A 21,268-nucleotide genomic window follows, 5' to 3' on the forward strand; every position below is an offset into this window, starting at 1 on the left:
ATTGTCATTTGAACTCCCACTGTAATTAGGTGGGCTGAGGCCCCACACCATGACTGCAGAAGTAAATGGTTGAGAAATTCAAATGTCTTTTTAAAATTACATCAAGCACACAGCCTCTGGATAAATCAAGAAGAATTAAATTGCCTTGCTCATTTTTAATGAACTCATGACAAAATGCTGTGCTCATTTCTTTGCTGCTACTGGCTTCTGAACAGTACTATGCCCATTCATGTATCTGCATTATACTGATAAAACAGCAGAGGGCTCTCTCTCCTCTTGTTCAGAAACTGTTCCGACATTCTGGTTAATCTAGAGATGTGAGGGGGTAAATCCTCTAGTTTTTATATACAAACCTCAATTGTATTTTTATTTTCTTAAATTCCTGGAAAGAGATTTTGCAGCAGGGATTTACATCTTTGTTGTGCAGCCAAATGGCAATACAAAACAAAAAATAAAACTTGCAAGCTTATTCCTCTCGGGTTCGTCTTGTGTATTGGAAAAGGAGAGTAGATTCCTTTGTTATCTATGTATGGAGAGTGAATTACAATATTAGATTAGATTAGATTACTTACAGTGTGGAAACATGCCCTTCGGCCCAACAAGTCCACACTGACCCGCCGATGCGCAACCCACCCATACCCCTACATTTACCCCTTCACCTAACACTACGGGCAATTTAGCATGGCCAAATCACCTGACCTGCACACCTTTGGACGGTGGGAGGAAACCGGAGCACCCGGAGGAAACCCACACTAACACGGGGAGAATCGTCAAAACTCCACACAGTCAGTCGCCTGAGGCGGGAATTGAACCCGGGTCTCTGGCGCTGTGAGGCAGCAGTGCTAACCACTATGCCACCGTGCCGCCCAAAAGGACCAATCCAAATAAGGCAAAATTTGGACTTGCTAATATTTAATTAAACATTTTTTGATCAAGTAGGCTGCAAAACAATTCCATCTTAACAAAAGTAACGTGAATCCAGATACATTTTTAAAATGTTCTTGTAACCCACAGAACATCACTAACTTACAAAAGGAAAATATGCCCTTACATTTGGCAGAATGATACTATTCTCTTTACGTTAAAGGTTGTCATGGGCTTAAGACTAAATGTGAGGAGATTCATCTTGTAAATAGCTTATAAAACTGGCAACCAATCCTTGGAATTGTTTTGAAGATGTGCTGTCCTTTTAAACTGAAATGTTTTGATATTTTTGGAAATTACTAGACACACAGTATTGTATCATCAGAAACGTCTTTTGCTGAGTTTATTGGAGACATGGTAAAGAACAAGAATACCATGCAAACACCTGCCAGAGTTACGACATTACAATTAAACCTTTCCTTACCACTCCTGGGTAGTTTGTAGATTATTATTGTTTTCATCATATGCTGAAAAGGCTGGAAGAATTGAAATCCCTTTGCACAAACTTCTCAGATTCATTTCCTCCTCAGTCCAGGAATTTCTCCTCATCTCTGACTTAAATTAGATCCTTTTTTGAGCTTCTGCTCTCTGGTCCAGACAAGGAGAAACGACCTTTCCTCGTTTACCTAGTCAAGTTCCATGACAATCTTGCATATTTCAAAAAGGTTGCCTCTCATTCTCCTGAATTCCAGTGAATACAGGTCCAACCTTCTCAAACTGTCCTTACACTGAACCTTCTTTCTGACTGTCTTTCCTTAGTTAAAGGGTCCAAAACTCTTCATAGTATTCCAACTGACTCATGGTCTGACTCATGTTTTGGATAGTTTTAGCAAAACTCCCCGACTTTTTTACTCCATTCTCAAAATTGTCTGTTCTACAGCATTCTGCAGTCTTTTTCTGTTGAACTAATATTCAGCTAATCTGTTCTTCCTGCTAAAATGCATAACCTCACATCTTTTCACATTCTATTTTCATCTGCCAAGTTTTTGTCCACTCAATAACCTGTCTATGTCCATTTGCAAACACTTTGTGCAATCCTCACCAGTTGCCTTGACACCTATTTTTGTGTCATTCACAAGCTTAGCTTTCGGGCATTCACTTTCCTCATTCAAGTCATTAATATATATTGTGAATAATAATGGCCACAATACTCCACTAGTTCCAGGTTGCCACTTTGAAAATGCTGTCCTTATGCCAACTCCGTTATCTAGTAGTTCACCAATCCTCTGTCCATGCTCATATTTTATGCCTAACACCATCAGCCTCAGTACCCTAATGTGCAATACCTTATCAAATGCCTTCTGAAATTACAAATGTACTCTTTGTTTCCTGCTTGTTACCTGCTCAAAGAATTCTGGTAAATTTGTCAGGTGTAGTTTCCCCTTCAGAAAGCCATGTTATTTCTGCTTGATCACATCTTTACTGTTACATTCTTTCTAAAAGACTCTATCATTTTCCCAATGACAAATGTTAAGTTTAATTGGTCTATAGTTACTTGTTTTTTATATCTCCATGTTTAAATGCATGTGTTATGTTGGCAGTTTTCCAATTCTGTGTGATTTTTTCAGAATTTAAGGATTCTTGGAAGATTACTACCAGTGCATGCACTACCTCGGGAGCTACCTACTTCAATATCTCGAGGGTGCTTCCCATCAGACTCAGGGATATATCAATCTTTAGCCCCCTTTGTTTCCCTCATGTTTTCTCTCTGTGATAATTATTTCCCCTTCCCCTTGATTATTTAGGAATTTTGGAATGCTACCAATATCTTCTGCTGTGAAGACTGATGCAAAGTATTTGATCTCTCTCATTAGTATTTTTCAGTTGTATTTTATTGGTTTTTAAAACTTTCCTAATTCTCTGGTTTACCACTACATTTTGTCCAATTATCTTCTTTTTTTCCTTTCAATTTGATGCTATCCTTAACTACCCTAATTAACCATGGTTGGCTTATCCCCTACCTAGATTCAGTGTTGTCAACAGGAAAGCAAAATTGAGAGATTGGCAGGAACTGAAAATTGAAAACAAGAGGATGGCACTGTATGGGCTGTAACAAAAAGGAACTGCTATGAATACTCAGCATGCCAGACAGCATCTGTGGAGAGAGAGAGAGAGAAACAGAGTTCATGTTCTAGCTCAGTGAATTTCCTTCACAACTGGAAAAAGTCAGTGAGCTGTATCAGCTATCAAGCAAATGCAGGGAGGGGGTGGATGCAATGGTAGCTGATGGGTGATGTGCAGATGAAAAGAGAAGACCTGTGACAGGGTGAACAGCAAGCGTGATCCAGTGTCAGAAGAGATAATAGTAAAAGTCAAAATGGGGATTAAAATAAGATAAGGAAAGAAATTCAAGATGGAGTTGAAGAAGAATAAAGAAGATTTTGAAGAATTGTAACCAACAGCCATTGATTATAAAATAGGAACTGTGTTTATCATTAGACATTGGTGAACACTTCACTGAGTCCAGAAGGCTGTGAAATGCCGAATTGAAACATGAGATGGTGTTGCTTGAACTTGATTGAGCTTTACTGGTATAGTGTATGTGGGCATTTGCAGACAATTCACAGTGAGTTTAGGGTGGAGAATTATGTGGCAAGTGACTGGATGCTTAAGCCTTTCTTATGAACTGAATGGAGATGTTCAACAATCAGGTTTGTGTGAACTGGAGAACCCATATCATGAGCCGTGGCTACATCATACTGATTTGAAAGGAGTGGTTGGTGGGAGCAGATGAAATTGCAGATTTTACACCTCCAGACTTTGATTGTTGTGTTGTTGCAGGGTATCACGGAGTGAATGGTCATTTTGGAAGGGAGGGAAGAAGTGATTGAAGGTGCCAAAAATGGTGGAGGTATTTTGTTACAGGTGGAGTCTAGTTGGGTTGAACTGTTAATGTGAGGAGAACCTTTTTCCAATAGGATGGATGTGGTTAAAACCCTGTCATCTAAGTTAAGGAAAACAGCAGACTAATATTGATTAGGAGAAAAACTGACAGAATTGAACAAAGGAGGTGGGCTGGCAGGAATTTAATTAAGGGAGAAGTCCCATGTACTATCCTCAGAGGGACTGAATGTCATTGTGAAAAAGAGATGGTTTGAGTCAAAAAACTGGGAAAGGAGGTGGACACTGTTGGAAGAGTTGTGAATATATAGAAGAGATTGGAGATGGGGAGAAACAGTTGTCTGGGACAATAACAGCCTGAAAAGTTGTATCTATGCATGCATTCCTGTTTGTGCATCTGGGGAAGGAGGCAGAATTGAGATGTTCAAAATTGCCGACTAAGAAATTGCACAACTTGCGGGGGCTAAGATCTACAGAGAACTGGTGTGATCATATCCTAGGGAAAATAAGACGTGTAACTCAATTCGATGTAGCCACTGCTCGTGATACGGGCTCTCCAGTTCACACAATCCCATTCAGTCCATAAGAAAGGCTAACCTTCACAAGCTGAAGACATTTGTTCGCTATGGAACAACAGCACCACTCTGTCAGCAGATATAGTGACAGTTGTCCAGGTTGAACTTCAGAGAATGGAGTGGTACAAGGTTAGTGGGAGCTCAATTAGTTTGTGTTGGCATGTAGAGAAGTTGAGATCAATGGTCAATGTTCATGCTGCAGTTTCAAATGACAAATTCTGGAGAGTCAACAAGCCAAAGCGATTGGTCCACTTGGGAAAATAATTCTGTACATTGGATAAATGGTCTGTTGTGCAGGGAGAAAACTCCTGACCAAAGAAGTGAGCTATAGTCAGTCTGCCTTGAGAAATGTTTAGTTAATATGAATGAGTGACAACTAATCACTCTATGTACATCATTGCATGTTAACCAGGAATGTGTTCTTTGCTGGAAACTGCGCTAACACAGCTGCGAGCCAGCAAAAAAAAAGACACTTGTCGTATCCCATAAAGTTCACATTGACTAATGGTTATGTTGGAATGATTTCAAGGCTGTAATTTTATCTTCTGACATGGGGTGGTTACAAACTGTTCAGATTTTTCTTTGAAGTTTATGATACGTGAATCCTTGAAGATCATCTTTATTTGCTTCTGGGTATTCACTGTACTCAATAGAATTTATAATTCTTTATGCCTTCTTTCTCAAAATGAATTTTGTCTGAAGTATCAACCTGTTATATGTATTGAGGATCTTTTTTCTGGACAAAGTATTTTGGGTGCCTCACAGTTGTATAATTATTGTATTTGAATATGCAGAGAGGCATTGGCATTTGTGATCGTGAGATATGAGCAAAACAAGAGTCAGAGGTAGTGTGATGAACTCTGATTCGAATGAAGTAAATATCAAGATGTTAAAAATAGAAAACCGAAAGAATAGAAACAAAGAAATGAAACTGGATGGACCACCAGGCATTGACCTAGGAATTAGAAAAGACAATGGCAGAAACAATCCTATCAACCCTGCAAAATCTTCTTCACTAACAACTTGGTGGTGGGGGGGGGGGATATTCAAAATTGGAAGAGCTGTTCACACTAGTCAAACAAGAGCTCAACTTACTCATGGAATCATGCGTGACACACACTGTCTCAGGCACCACCGTCATCAGCCTTGGATACATCCCATTCCCACCAGCAGGACAGACCCAGCAATCCCATGGCTTCAGATTCAACACAGGTAAGGAAACATCCTGCTGGTTGCCATGTACTGTTCTCCGCTGATGAAACAATACTTCAAATTGTTGAACAAATGGAGGAAGAGCTCAGGGTGGTAAGGGTATAAAATGTATTCTGGATGGGGATTTCCATATCCTTCAAGAGTGGCTCAGTAATAGTTCTACTAATAGAGCTGGTTGAGTTCTATAGGACACGGCTGCTAGACTGGGTCTGTGGCAGGTGGTGAGGGAACTAACTTGACCTCATCCTTACCAATCTCCCAAATGCAGACACATCTGTCTGTGATAGTATTGGTGAGAGTGACTACCACCCAGTCCTTGTGCAAATGAAGTCCTGCCTTGTTGAGAATACTGTCCCTCATGTTGTGTGACACTATCACCATGCTAAATGGAACAGACTTCGTGTACATCTAGCAGCTGAAGAGTGGACATTTCTGAGGTGCTGTCAGCCATCAATATCAGCAGGATGGTACTTCAGCACAACCTATGATTTCATACCCCACTTGAACATTACTGTCAAGTCAGGGATCATCCTTGCTTCAATGGAGAATGCAGGAGGGCATGCCAGAAGCAGCACCAGGCATATCTAAAAATAAGATGAAGCTACCAAACACTACACTACTTACTTGCCAAACAGCATAAGCAGCAAGTGACAAAGCAAGGCAACTCCACAACCTGTAGATCAGATCTAAGCTCTGCAGTCCTGTCACATCTAATCATTCAAGGTGATGGACAATTAAACAACTCACTGAAAGAGCAGGGTCCACAAATATCCCATCCACAATTATGGAAGCACCCAAACACTGCAAAACATATGCTTGAAGCATTTTGCAATCATCTTCAGCCAGAAGTGCCGAGTTGATCCATCTTTGCCTCCTCCAGTGGTCCCAGCATCACTGATGCTAGTCTATAGCTAATTTGAATCACTCCACATGACATCAAGAAATGGTTGGAGGCATTGGATAGTGCAAAGGCTATGGGCTGTGGCAATAATACTGAAGACTTGTGCTCCAGAACTTGTTGCTCCCCTCGCAAGGTTCTTCCAATACAGTTACAACACTGGCATTTGTGAAAATATGTCCAGGTGTGTCCTGCCTACAAAAACCAAGGCAAATCCAAACTGGCCAATTTCTATCCAATAGTCTGCTCTTGATCATCAGTAAAGTTTTGGAGGGTGTTATCAACAGTGCTATCAAGCAGCATCTACTCAGCAATAACCTGCTGAGTTATGCCTAGTTTGGGTTCTGCCAGGGCCACACAGCTCCTGACCTCATTACAGTCTTGGTTCAAACATGGATCATACAGACGAATTCCAGAGGGGAGGAGCGAGTGAGCGCCCTTGGCACGAAGTCCGCATTTGACTGACAGTAGCATCAAGCAGCCCGAACAAAACAGAAATTATTGTGTTTGGAGGCAAATTCACCACTGGTTAGAGTCATAATCTGCACAAAGGAAGATGGTTGTGGTTGTTGGAAGTCAGTCATCTCAGGTCCAGGACATCTCTGCAGATGTTATTCAGGTACGTGTCCGAGGCCCATCCATTTTTAGCTGCTTTAGCAATGTTGAGCAATATTCATGACTCTGCAGATAGTGAACAGACCATGTTCAAATGTAACAAGGTTAAAAATCACACAACACCAGGCTATAGTCCAACAGGTTTAATTGAAAGCACACTAGCTTTCGGAGCGATGCTCCTTCATCAGCTGATAGTCGCTCCGAAAGCTAGTGTGCTTCCAATTAAACCTGTTGGACTATAACCTGGTGTTGTGCAATTTTTAACTTTGTACGCCCCAGTCCAACACCGGCATCTCCAAATCAAATGTAACAAGATCTGGACAACATCTAGACTTGGGCAAGTAGGAAGTAACATTCGTACCACACAAATGCCAGGCAATGACCATTTCTAATAAAAGACAATCTAACTGTTGCTCCTTGACATTCAATGGCTACCAGTGAATACTACGCTATCAACATTCTGGAGGTTATCATTGACCAGAACTTCAATTGGACTCGCCCTACAAACATAAGACTGTGTCAAAGGCTCAGAATACTACAAGAAACTTACCTCCTGACTCCCAAAGCCTCTCCATCATCGATAAGGCACAAGTCAGAAGTGTGATAGAATACTCCTCAGTTGCTTGGATGAGTGCACCCTCCAACAATGCTCAAGAGGCTTTAATATCATCCAGGACAAAGCAGCCTGCTTAATTGGGATGACACCCACAAACATCTACTTCCTCCACCATTGATGTTCAGTAGCAGATGTGTACTATCGACAAAATGAGTGCAGAAATTCATCATGGATCCTTAGACCGTACGTTTCAAAGCCACAACCACTTCCATCTGCATGGACAAAGGCAGCAGATAATGGTAACACCTGCGAGTTCCCCTCCAAACTACTCATTATCCTGACTTAGAAATACATTGCAATTCCCTCACTGTCGCTGGTTCAAATTCCTGCAATTCCGTCCCTAATGGCATTGTGGGTCAATTAACAACACGTGGACTGCAGCAGTTCAAGAAGCAGCTCGCCACCAGTTTCTCGAGGGCAGCCAGGAATAGGCAAAAATGCTGGCAAAAATGTCCATGTCCCATGAATGGAAAAAAAACAATCATCTTACAAGAAGTACATATTGTTCTTGTGATGGTAAAAAGATTGAAGGATGGAAGTGATATGAATTTCTTAAATATGATTTTTCATGCAACTGGTCAGAATGTTCAATAATTGTTGCAAGACAACTCCTAGAAATGAGAGTTGTACTCAAGCTTTGCAGGCACTGAAGTTGATGAACATTCATCCAGTTATCATTGAATGTTCTGATTTGACCAACTTGAGATGAATTTCTGTTTCAAAATCCAAGTAAAGATTGTTAAATTGTTTTCAGAAACTTGTTGAATTTGCACTACAGAGAATATCCTGTTGCTGCCAATCAGAAGTCTCTTTTAAAACTCTAAGTAAAGAATTAAAGAAACTTTGAATTGAAGAAACTAACTAGGATATTCTTTCTAAAATGTCTTCAGTTAATAATGAAATATTTCTTCCGAGAAGTATATTCAGCCTATTTTGTTTTACCTTTAGGCTGCATTTTATTTATGTTTCATTTCTTAATTTAGATCAATTTCAAACTACAACATGGGGACTATTTTCTTTAAAGTTACATTCAGAAAGTTTTAATGCCAAAGGAATGTTATTTCTAATATCACCACTTGCAACTCCATGTATCTCTTTCAGGTTTACTTCACAAAAATCATTGCTGTCCTTGGCATACCAGTAGTATCCTAAAGGAGGAAGTGCATTTTCTGCCAAAGGAATGAAAACAGTTTATAGAGAAATATTAATAAGTTAGGTTATTGGGCAAAAAGTTATTAAATGGTGTATTATATCGGAAAATGTAAAGTAGTTCATTTTGAAAGGGGGAACAAAAGAATAGCATATCATTTAAATGGAGATAAACTGCAGAAAGCTGCAACTCAAAAGGGACTTTGGCAGAATTATACATCATGCACACATGATGCACTAAAAGCCTTGAGTATGAGGGGCTTGGAGTATAAATGTAGCGAAGTCTTTCTGCAGCTGGATGAGATACCGCTGAGACCACTTCTGGAGTACTGTAAGCAGTTTTGGTCCCCTTATTTAAGGAAAGACATTATTTCATTGGAAGTAGTTCAGAGAAGGTTCACTGGTATGGAGGGATTGTCTTGTGAGCAAAGGCTGAACACGTTGGGACTTGACTCATTGGAATTTAGAGGAATAAAAGGTGATCTCAACAAGACATGTCAGATTCCTAAGGGGCTTGACAGGGTAAATGTTGAGAGGATGTTTCCCCTCCTAGGAGAGTTTTAGCATAAAGATTGAAATAAGAAGAAATTTCTTCTCTCAGAAGGTTGAGAGTCTTTGGAACTCCGTGCCACAGAGCTGTGTGGACAGAGTCCTTGAGTATTTTTAAGACCAAGATAAATTCTTGATAAGTAAGAGAATCAAATGTTACAGCAAAAACACAGTTAAGGTGGATGTGAGAAATGACAGATCAGCAATGATCCTGTTGAATAGCAGAGCAAACTTGAGGGGCCTATTCTGTTCCTATTTCTTATGAACTTCTAGCATAAATATTTATTTTACGAAGACACAGCAAATGAATTTTCCAAACTTGGTTTGTGTCTGTAGACTGCTTTTTGAGTTGTGTAATATTTGGGTGAAGTATGGTAACAGGAGCAATTTGAACAAATGAGAACATTGTGCAATAAGAGCATTGCCATGGTTGTAAAGCACCAATCAATTCATGTGGAAGTTTTCTTAGGTGATAAATAAACCTACTGACTGCACTAATAAATAAATTTTATATAAGTTAAATATGCTGTAGCTCTGACTTTTTTGTTGGATTTTATCTTCAGCCAAAGCTCCTCAATCCAGTTGTGGAATGCCTGGAAGCGATAAATTTTGTCACAAACACACTTTCCAAAGGAGATGCCAAATTCATGGTAGGTATCAATTTCCTATTCTGTACCTTGAAAATTATGGAACAAGTTAAATTGTATATCCTTAGGAACTTTTTCCCAGATTTTTCTTGCTTTAATATTTTAGGAGTAGTTAACCTGATTGAAATAAATGGTTAGTATACAGCTAAAATAATCGAGGGATGGATTTTGAGTGAATACTTTAAACATTCATAGACAAGTACCCTACAACATTAATTGGGAGCCATTACTTATTTATCACAAAATGTGTTGTATTTCACTACATTGTTGGGATAAGGAAGGAAGACCGAACGAATTTCTAGAAACCAACAGCAAAATTATTCCAGTAAGATGTCTTGGAGGATTATGTGTGCTTTTATTTTGTATTCAGTTTGCCTAGAATAATTTACATAGTTGTAAAAGGACAGATTTTGAAAGAAAAATGCCTTGCTCTCCTGACTTACTTTTTTTTATTTCACAGCTTATTTAGTTAATTGTCATTTCATTCTTGTTTCTTTTTAAGCAGCAAAACAGATAATAGAGTATTTAGCATTTTCAGTGTTTTAGTTGTTAAGATCTTGCATCCAAGTGAGCTGTGGGGGGAATATGGTGACAGTCGATAACTGGAGTGTATTTGGCTCTTGATACTAACAATTCCCCTAGCATAGAGATACTGCTGAACCTCAGATTCAAGGGTGATGAGACAAATTACAGAATTCAGGTGAAATTTCTGTCTTTCTGGTCTGCATGACTGTGTTTTGCTGAGTAAACATGTGAGTTCACCATATCTAAATTTGATAACTTCCTCCTGATTGGATCCTAAGGGATGGAGGGTTTAGGGTTTTTATATCCATCTTGTATCTTTAAGTGGAGCAGAAATTATTTTCAATGTTTGATATCCAGTGCTTGATGGATAGACCTTTTGGGAGGGCTGAAGCTATAGTTTCAGTCCCTGCACAATCCACTCCCCCAACAAGCAATCCATTCCTCTTGCTAGTGACTGACTGAGTGTGAAGTAGACATCCAGCGTTCTAACGGGGGGGGAGTTGTGTTTAGCCAACTTATTGCAGTTTTTAGAAGAGATAACACAAAGGGTCAATGAGGTAATGCTTTTGATTTGAAATACATGGATATCCTGTAGGCATATGATATAACACTAGATAACAGACTTGAGGAAAATGATAGGTCATGGTATAAGGCAGACATGATCACCATACATATAAAATTGGTTGAATATTAGGAAATGGTGAATGGATATTTTTCGGGCTGGGGGATGGTTTGTAGTCTAGTTCCCCATGGGTCAGTGTTGGGACCCTTGCTTTTCCTGGTATGTATTAATGATCCAGATCTGGTGTGTAATGAACAGTTTCAATGTTTGCACATGACATTCAACTTGGAGGAGTTGTAAACTGTGAGGAGGACAGTATGGAACTCCAAAGAGACAGTGACAAGTTGAAGGGAGTGGGCAGATAGGTAGCAGATGAGATTCAATGCAGAGAAGTGTGATGTGATGTGCTTTGGTCGGAAGAACATTGAATTCTAAAGGAGTGCAGGAGTAGAGAGACCTGGGTGGAAACCTACACAGATCACTGAAGACAGGTGGATAGGTAGGACAAGTGAAAGAACTTTATTAATAGGGGCATAGAGCAAGAAGATCTCACTGTCTAAAGATTTGGTCAAATTGGTGTTAAAGCTTTTGCCCAATTTGTTCATATGCTTGCAGAATCATGAACATTAAACCCCAGTCTTCAAGAACAACAAAAAAGCAGCACGACAGTCTGACTAGTTGACAACAAAGCCCCTTAACCATGATAAATCTACTTTCATGGTGTCCTGAAATTGCAGATTGTGAGGCTAGATTTTTAATGGTTCAATGGCTGGCTATTTACACAAGTTATCTCAAATCAAAAGTACTGTGGACACTAGAGATCTGAAGCATAAATAAAAAGTGCTGGAGAAACCTCGGAGGTCTGACAGCATTTATGGAAAGTGAAAAAGAGTCATATTGGTCTTGAAACTTTAATGCAGATGATCTTGTTTTGATTGTTCTCAATCGTGAAGCATTCCTGTAGTTGTACTAACATTTAGGTTAAAAGCTTTCATCTCCATTTGCCAAAGTGTTTTTTTATAACTGGAATCATCATGTAAGTAGCTATTTTACACAAGGCAACGTCACTGATTATTATACATCTGTTTCAGAGCACATTGGTCTGATGTGTGTGTGTTCAGGAATTGCTGCAGTCTGAGACTTGTGGTTCTTTGAAGACCATAATCAAACCTTAACAAATGGGCAGAATTTTAATACACATTAATCAATCTGCAGCTTTGCCAAAGATTGCAAGAGGGCATACTTCAGTTTTCATTTTGATCTTTGAAATCAAAGTTGGCAACATTCAGCTTAAATTGCTTCTTTCGCTATCACTTGGTACTTCCATTGTGTCATTTTAATCAATCCTATTCTTGCATCTGATCTGAGAGAAGTTTTGAACTTTAAACACACGTTTTATTTTAAACCTCTTTTTGAAGTGTCTGACAATGTGATGAAGTATCTGTAAGAATGCCCAAACAGGACTGTTTTACACCAGATGTTTGTTCATTCACAGATCATCATCGCGTCAACTGCTGGATTTTTTTAAGCAGCTACTATAGTGGCTGTTGAGAACCCGAATTGGTTGTCTGCACTTTCCTGACATGGGTGTGAAGTATATTTTTTAACAACATCAATTTTAAATTGGGTGTTGAAATACAATCACAATTACGGTGTCTTGTAAGCATCGATCACATTAGCCAATGTCATTCAGTCCCTGTTTTACTGGGCAAAATGCCACGTTTGATTGGCAACCCACCTTCATTACAAAACCAAAGGTGTCTCTGGACTGAAGCTGTTTCAATTCTGTTTTTATGCTGACATCTTCTGTTGTGGCTGTATCTCATCTTACCAGTTAAACCAAAGTCTTCATTCTTTGGAAATGCTGCCTTTTAGAAATTAGAACAGCAAATGGCAGCAATTAATTTTTTTTTCAAGGAATACTAGATTGTGGCTGTCATGTAGGTTTTGAATCCTTGAGCTCTGGAACAATGGAAAGTATGCTGATATGATAAGGAGTAATCAAGTAGTGAACGAATATATGAGAGAAAACATGGCATTTTGCATGACAACATTGAGGCCCTTTTAGAACTGTATTTTATAAATGTTTTTAAATGGGCAAAATAGATTTAAAACTAAAAAGAGAGTTGTGCATTTTTATGAAATATTGAAGTTTCGTTTCTGTATAAAATACAGCCAATTTATTATCCTTTTAATCACTAAACAGCACTGTTCTCTGATATAGTTTCAATGTTTGGTTGGACTCTAATTGATAGAGGCATTGCTAAGGAGAATGAATCAGTTAATGATGATTGACAATTAAATGCCACATTTTGTTTAAATTATAAACAAGGCAGATTGATTCTGATTGGTGAAAGCAATGCTCTGAGAAATAAACCAGAGAATGATTGTCACCTATTTTAATGTGTTGGAACAAGCCGGATATGTGCACATTGATTTTCGTGTCAACAGCAGGGCCCTGTGTATTAATATATGTAGCTTCCCAGTATGTGCAAGTACAGGTACACAATTCTTTATCCGAAATCCTCGGTACCAGCTGGTTTTCAGAATTCAGAATTTTTTGGATTTCGGAATAAGTGACAGTTTAACGGTGAAATTTTTAAAAATCCTAAGAACAGCAGATGCACCTGAGATACTAAGAGTCCTGAAACAGAATTGACGCCTGCCGATGCTGGGCCAGGCCCCCATATCACATCTGAGTGATGTGGGTCGAGTGGGTACAGAGTTGGGTTAATTATTTGCACACCAAACAATCTTGTTCAGGAGAAAAAGACTTCGCGAAAACAACTTTGGATTTTGGAGCTTTTCAGATTTTGGGATTTCAGATAAAGGATTGTGCACCTATACTCCATACTACAATCCCAGCTAATGATCCTAAATCAATTGTCGGCATAATACTTCCAGTGCTGAGGAGAATGCAGGTAAATGTGAGGTTATCCAGTTTAGTAGGAAGAACAAAGGTGCAGTCTATTTCTTAAATGGGAGTGATTAGAAAGTTTTGTCTCCGAAGGGACTATAGGCCGAGATATTCAAAAATTGCTGAAAGCTAACATACACCATCTGAATTGCAGCAAGCAATTCAGATGGTGCTTGAAATGCTGACCTTTGTCATATGATTTGCGTTGGAATATAGAAGCAAAGAAATATGACTTCAATTATGTAGAACACTCGTGAGACTGCAGCTGGGATATTTTATACTGTTCTGATCGCTTGCCTGACGGAGGATGTACTTGCCATAGAGGTAATGCAACAGGGGTTTCCTAAACTTATTTCTGAGATAGTGAGACTGTTTTATTAATCATAGAATCCCTACAGTATGGAAACAGGCCATTTGGCCCAACAAGTCCACACCAACCCTCCGAACAGTATCTCACCCAGACCGTGAAGAGAGATTGAGGAGACAGGACCTGTGTTCTTTGGGGTTGAGAAGCAAGAGAGTTGATCTCATGAAAACTTGGAATTTTTCAAAAGGGATAAACAGAGTTGTTACAGAAAGGATGTTACGCTATTACTGAGGTTTAGAATCAGAGGATACAGTCACTGAATAAAAGGCAAATCGTTCAGCAATGAGATGAGGCTAAACGTTTTCACTCAAAATGGTGAACCTTTCGAATTTTATACTCCAGAGAGCTGTGGAAATTCAGTAATTAAAGCTAATGACATCAAGGGGTATGGGGAAATTATACAAATATGACATTGAGGTAGATAATCTTCCATGAGGTAAAATTGTGGTACCAATTCGAAGAGTTGGATAGTTTATTCTACTTTTTTTTTGTTAGGATGTCGACGCTGCTGCATGGGCGAACACTTATTGTCTGCCCCTAGTTGCTCTTGAGAAGGTGGTGGTGAGCCATATTCTTGAACAACTGCATTTGTATGTGCAGCCACAATCCCAATAGGAAGGGTTGCAGGTCTTTGACCCAGCACCATTGAAGGATTGGCAATTTATTTCCAAGTAAGGATGATGAGTGATTTGGAAAGGGAACCTGCAAGTGGTGATATTCCCATGCATCTGCTTCTTTTGTCTTTTTAGATGTTATTGGTCATGTGTTTGGAAGGTGCTGTCTAAAGAGGTGAATGTCTGTAGTGCATCTTGGAGATGGTGTGCATTGGTGCTCCTGAAAGTTGGTGGTGGAGAATGTTAGGACATGGAGGTTGAACCCCTCTGCTAATTAAAACTAACACTCCAGAAAAGCTCACCTCGCCTCATAATCTGCTAAAAGTGTGAGTGAGTGAAAGCCCCCGATTTCTACTGGTTTAAAGAAAAAAATAACAATTTATTTTCTTAACTCTAACAGTGAAAACTAAACTATTAACAAAACTGAGTGCCCTTTCTCTTAACTAATCACTACCTGACCCCAACTTTAATAAAATGCTACTCTAATAACACAATCACTAAACATTAAATTAATTTAATCTCTCAATGTCCATATGGTCTATTATGAAATCTTCCTTCTGGTCTTCCAAATCTGCTGTTTCCTTCTGTCCTTCGAGTTCTGCTGTCTTCTCCTTGGTGGGCGGCATGATGGTAGAGTGGTTAGCACTGCTGCCTTACAGCGCTAGAGACCTGGGTTCAATTCCCACCTCGGGCAATGTCTGTGTGGAGTTTGCACATTCTCCCTGTGTCTGCGTGGGTTTCCTCTGGGTGCTCCGGTTTCCTCCCACAGTCCAAAAATGTGCAGGTTACGTGAATTGGCCATGCTACATTGCCTGTAGTGTTCGGTGAAGGGGTAAATGTAGGGAATGGGCCTGGGTGGGTTGCTCTTCGGAGGGTCGGTGTGGACCTGTTGGGCCGAAGGGCCTGTTTCCACACTGTAAGTAATCTAATCTAATTCTTGGGCTGTCTTCTGTGGTTTTTTTTACTGCGAATATCCTTGCATAAAATTCCATGGTGCCTTTAATAGGGTGTACCTTCTGACAGCTTTCTTTGAGAGTATTGAGACCCTTTTCAGATGACGTGCTGTTATGTTCCACAGGCAAGTAGCTCTTACTAATTTTCAACATGCCCTTCCTTTTTCTCCCCCAAGACTCAAACACTCTCATTGGTCTGATGTTGTCAATACATTTAAATTCAAATTCAATTGGGTTTTGGTAGCCTAAGCATTATTTAAATTAATTGGTTAAATTCAAGTCTGGTTGCCTTAACATCAAAACACAACTCCAAGGCAATTGTGACATACTACCAATTCTCAGCACTCTCTGCATCAGTCAGCTAATCACAGACACGTGTGCTATCACAATCTCTCAGTTCAGAAAAGCCCCCTCTCTCTTAAAGTGACCATACACTCTTTCGACTTGCTAACAAGAGAGTGAATGTTTGTAGATGTGGTGCAAATTAAGTGTACAAAGTTAAAAATCACACAACACCAGGTTATAGTCCAACAGGTTTAATTGGAAGCACACTAGCTTTCGGAGCGTCGCTCCTTCATCAGGTGATAGTGGAGGACTCAAACCTAAAACGCAAAATATATAGCAAAAATTTACAGTGTGATGTAACTGAAATTATTCATTGAAAAATACCTTGATTGTCTGTTGAGTCTTTCATCTGTTTGAATACCATGATGGTTTCACTTCTTTCATGTGTAAATCACAAAACCTTTTTTTTAAAAGTTGCATTCTCAAGTTAGCTGTAACAATGGGTGATAATGAGACAAGATGTTGAAGGTGTTAATCCCCTGTGTTCTCTTTCTATGCCATGATGTTTAGATTGATTCTAATCTAAAAAGTGAGGTAACAGAGTTTTACATGAATTCATGCAGTTTTTGAGCAAAGTACAATGTAACTCTGCAAGTTACACACACACAAACACACACACACTGCAGAGGATATTATTCACTATATTTTGGCACAAAGCCTGTACACAACTCTGTGACAGAAGTACAGTTTACAACTCGCTGTCACTATTCGTTGTCTATTAGACCAGATGTGGGGGAATATTGCCACCTCATGCTCTCTCTTTTTAATCACTCATGTGACCAGCATTTTCAATAAATAATTAAATATTACATAAAATTCATAAAATATATTAAGTATCATGAAATAAAATCCTCTTTCAGCATCAGGAGGAAGTGTTAATTTATGACATGAATGTCAAATAACCCAGGACGTTGTCTCGTTTTCAGCATCTTTCTCCCCAAGTTAAAAATGGTAATGGCTGCTTTTGAAGAGGCAGAAGTTATTTTGACCAAGATGTGACTTTGTAGGGAGGCAGCTTTTGCCAACAGGTTAAGGGAATATTTCCATTCCTGATTTCATGTATCCTGTTGGATTAGATTACTTACAGTGTGGATACAGGCCCTTCGGCCCAACCAGTCCACACCGACCCGCCGAAGCGCAACCCATCCAGACCCATTCCCCTACATTTATCCCTTCACCTAACACTACGGGCAATTTAGCATGGCCAATTCACCTAATCTGCACATTTTTTTGGACTGTGGGAGGAAACCGGAGCACCCGGAGGAAACCCACACAGGCACGGGGAGAATGTGCAAACTCCACACAGTTAGTCGCCTGAGGCGGGAACTGAACCCGGGTCTTTGGCGCTGTGAGGCAGCAGTGCTAACCACTGTGCCACCGTGCTGCTCAATACATGTATTCATGTATTTCATTTATTGCTATTGGAAGCTGTTCATGTACTCTTTAATTTTCTAATTTTTACATTTAATGGCATCACTGTATATTCTAATGGAGAAACTACGATTCAAACATATTTCATAATTGTTAAGAAACTTTATCACAATTTTACTTTTAAATAACAGAGAAAAATCTTCATGTCAGCACGGTGGCTCAGTGTTTAGCACTGCAGCCTCACAGCTCCAGTGGCCCGGGTTCGATTCCCACCTAGGGCGACTGTCTGGGTGGAGTTTGCATTTCCTCCCCATGTCTGCGTGGGTTTCTTCAGGGTGCTCCGGTTTCCTCCCACAATTCAAAGATGTGCAGATTAGGTGAATTGGCCAAGCTAAATTGTCTATAGTGTTCGGTGTGTTAGTCATGGGTAAATATAGAGTAGCAGACTGGGACTGGGTGGGTTACTCTTGGGAGGATCAGTGTGGACTTGTTGGGCCGAAGGGCCTGTTTCCACACTGTAGGAATTAATCTAATAATTTTTCATGAAATATACTGTGTTTTTGGATCATTAATTTTACAGTTGTAGATTTTAGATTGTCCATGAGTGACAGTTGAGTTCCAATTACTTCATAGCAGTGTTACATATCTTAGCTGGGTATTCTGCTTTATTGTCATTCTGCCTCCTTATGTCAGATTGGTTAGCTCATTTGATTGGACTGTGGGTTTGCGATGCAGAGTGATCCAACAGCATGGGTTCAATTTCCGCACTGGCTGAGATTATAATCGAGGGCTCCCCGTCTCGATCTGTCCCCTCGCCTGAAGTGTGGTTACCCTCAAACCACCACGTGTCATCTCTCTGATAAGAGAGCAACCCTCTGGTCCAAAAGGACTATGGCAACTTTACCTTGTATAATCCTTTAAATTACGTAGTATTCAGAGTACACAAACATTTGTGAACTTAATTCTGTGTTCCAAAGATCATATTGTCAACTCAAGTTTGATACAAGTTTACCATAACCGCTCTCCTTTTCAATTCTATTCCCACAGAAATTGATCCAAGTGCTTTTTTCAGCTTGTGTTATGAACGTAATAATGTGTATCATTCATTTAAGTACCTAACAATACATGCACACAGATTCCTGTGCTCATTGTCCCACGTAAATGGTTATTTTTCAAGAAGAATACTACCTTCTTATTTTCCCAACCACCCTCGATTAATTATTTTGCAATTCATTTGCCAAATACGTACCCATTCTTCATGTTTGTTAACGTTTTTCCTTTGGGTAATGATACAATAATTTTCCTTCGATCTGGTGTGGATTTCTTCTGCCTTTTTGCATATAAGCCTCATGTAAGCTTTTCACCAATGTAGCTCTCTACTCCTTTTAGAGTCATAGAGTTGTACAGCATGCAAACAGACCATTCAATCCAACCTGTCCATGCCAACCAGATATCCCAACCTAATCTAGTCTCACCTGCCAGCACCTGGCCCATATCCCTCCAAACCCTTTCCTATTCATATATCCATCCAAATGCCTTTTAAATGTTGCAATTGTACCAGCCTCCACCACATCCTCTGGCAGCTCATTCCATACCCGTAACATCCTCTGTGTGAAAAGGTTGCCCCTTAGATCTCTTTTATATCTTTCCCCTCTCACCCTAAACCTATGCCCTCTAGTTCTGGACTCCCTGATCCCAGGTAAAAGAGTTTGGCTATTTACCCTATTCATGCCCCTCATAATTTTGTAAACCTCCATAAGGTCACCCTTCAGCCTCCGACGCTCCAGGGAAAACAGCCCCAGCCTGTTCAGTCTCTCCCTATAACTCAAATCTTTCAACTCTGGCAACATCCTTGTAAATCTTTTCTGAACTCTTTCAAGTTTCACAACATCTTTCTGATAGGAAGGAGACCAGAATTGCACGCAATATTCCAACAGTGGCCTAACCCATGTCCTGTACAGCCGCAACATGACCTCCCAACTCCTGTATTCAATACTCTGACTAATAAAGGAAAGCATACCAAACGCCTTCTTCACTATCCTATCTACCTGCAACGAGCTATGAACCTGCGCTCCAAGGTCTCTTTGTTCAGCAACACTACCGAGGACCTTACCATTAAGTGTATAAATTCTGCTAAGATTTGCTTTCCCAAAATGCAGCACCTCGCATTTATCTGAAATAAACTCCATCTGCCACTTCTCAGCCCATTGGACCATCTGGTCCAGATCCTGTTGTAATCTGAGGTAACCCTCTTCGCTGTCCACTACACCTCCAATTTTGGTGTTATCTGCAAACTTACGAACTGTACCTGTTATGCTCGCTTCCAAATCATTCATGTAAATAACAAAAAGTAGAGGGCCCAGCACCGATCCTTGTGGCACTCCACTGGTCACAGGCCTCCAGTCTGAAAAACAACCCTCCACTACCACTCTCTGTCTTCTACCTTTGAGCCAGTTCTGTATCCAAATGGCTCGTTCTCCGTGTTCCATGAAATCTAACCTTGCTAATCAGTCTCCCATGGGAAACCTTGTCGAACGCCTTACTGAAGTCCATATAGATCACATCTACTGCTCTGCCCTCATCAATCCTCTTTATTACTTCTTCAAAAAATTCAAGTTTGTGAGAAATGATTTCCCACGCACAAAGGCCATGTTGACGATCCCTAATCAGTCCTTGCCTTTCCAAATACATGTACATCCTGTCCCTCAGGATTCCCTCCAATAATGTGCCTACCACCAAGGTCAGGCTCACTGGTCTATAGTTCCCTGGCTTGTCCTTACCACCCTTCTTAAACAGTGGCACCACGTTTGCTAACCTCCAATCTTCCAGCATCTCACCTGTGACTATTGATGATACAAATATCTCAGCAAGAGGGCAGCAATCACTTCTCTAGCTTCCCACAGAGTTCTCAGGTACGCCTGATCAGGTCCTGGGGATTTATCCACCTTTACCCGTTTCAAGGCATCCAGCACTTCTTCTTCTGTAATATGGACATTTTGCAAGATGTCACCATCTATTTCCCTGCAGTCTATATCTTCCATATCCTTTTCCACAGTAAATATGATGCAAAATACTCATTTAGTATCTCCCCCATTTTCTGCGGCTCCACACAAAGGCCGCCTTGCTGATCTTTGAGGAGCCCTATTCTCTCCCCAGTTACACTTTTGTCCTTAATGCATTTGTAAAGTCCCTTTGTATTTTCCTTAATTCTATTTGCCAAAGCCATCTCATGTCCCCTTTTTGCCCTTCTGATTTCCCTCTTAAGTATACTCCCACTTCCTTTATAAGGATTCACTCGATCTATCCTGTCTATACTCGGCATATGCTTCTTTCTTTTTCTTAACCAAACCCTCAATTTCTTTAGTCATTCAGCATTCCATCTATCTACCAGCCTTTCCTTTCACCCTAACAGGAATATATTTTTTCTGGATTCTTGTTATTTCATTTCTGAAGGCTTCCCATTTTCCAGCCGTCCCTTTACCTGTGAACATCTGCCCCCAATCAGCTTTCGAAAGTTCTTGTCTAATCCCATCAAAATTTGCCTTTCTTCAATTTCAACTTCACCTTTTAGATCTCGTCTATCCTTTT

General features: G+C 40.0%; 1 protein-coding gene across 2 annotated transcripts in view; it reads left to right on the top strand.

Moving 5' to 3' along the window:
• polb (polymerase (DNA directed), beta) overlaps positions 1-21,268 on the top strand; it is a 109,976-nt gene that overhangs the window by 35,062 nt on the left and 53,646 nt on the right. For both annotated transcript variants that reach the window (XM_043681580.2, XM_043681582.2), the window contains exon 11: positions 9,943-10,029. In XM_043681580.2, the coding sequence (XP_043537515.1) occupies positions 9,943-10,029 (87 nt within the window). The remainder of the gene's footprint in view (positions 1-9,942; positions 10,030-21,268) is intronic.

This window comes from Chiloscyllium plagiosum, unplaced genomic scaffold (genome assembly GCF_037043375.1).
Source record: "Chiloscyllium plagiosum isolate Xiang-an unplaced genomic scaffold, Cpla_swu_hap1 HiC_scaffold_48, whole genome shotgun sequence".
Classification (NCBI taxonomy): Eukaryota; Metazoa; Chordata; class Chondrichthyes; order Orectolobiformes; family Hemiscylliidae; genus Chiloscyllium; species Chiloscyllium plagiosum.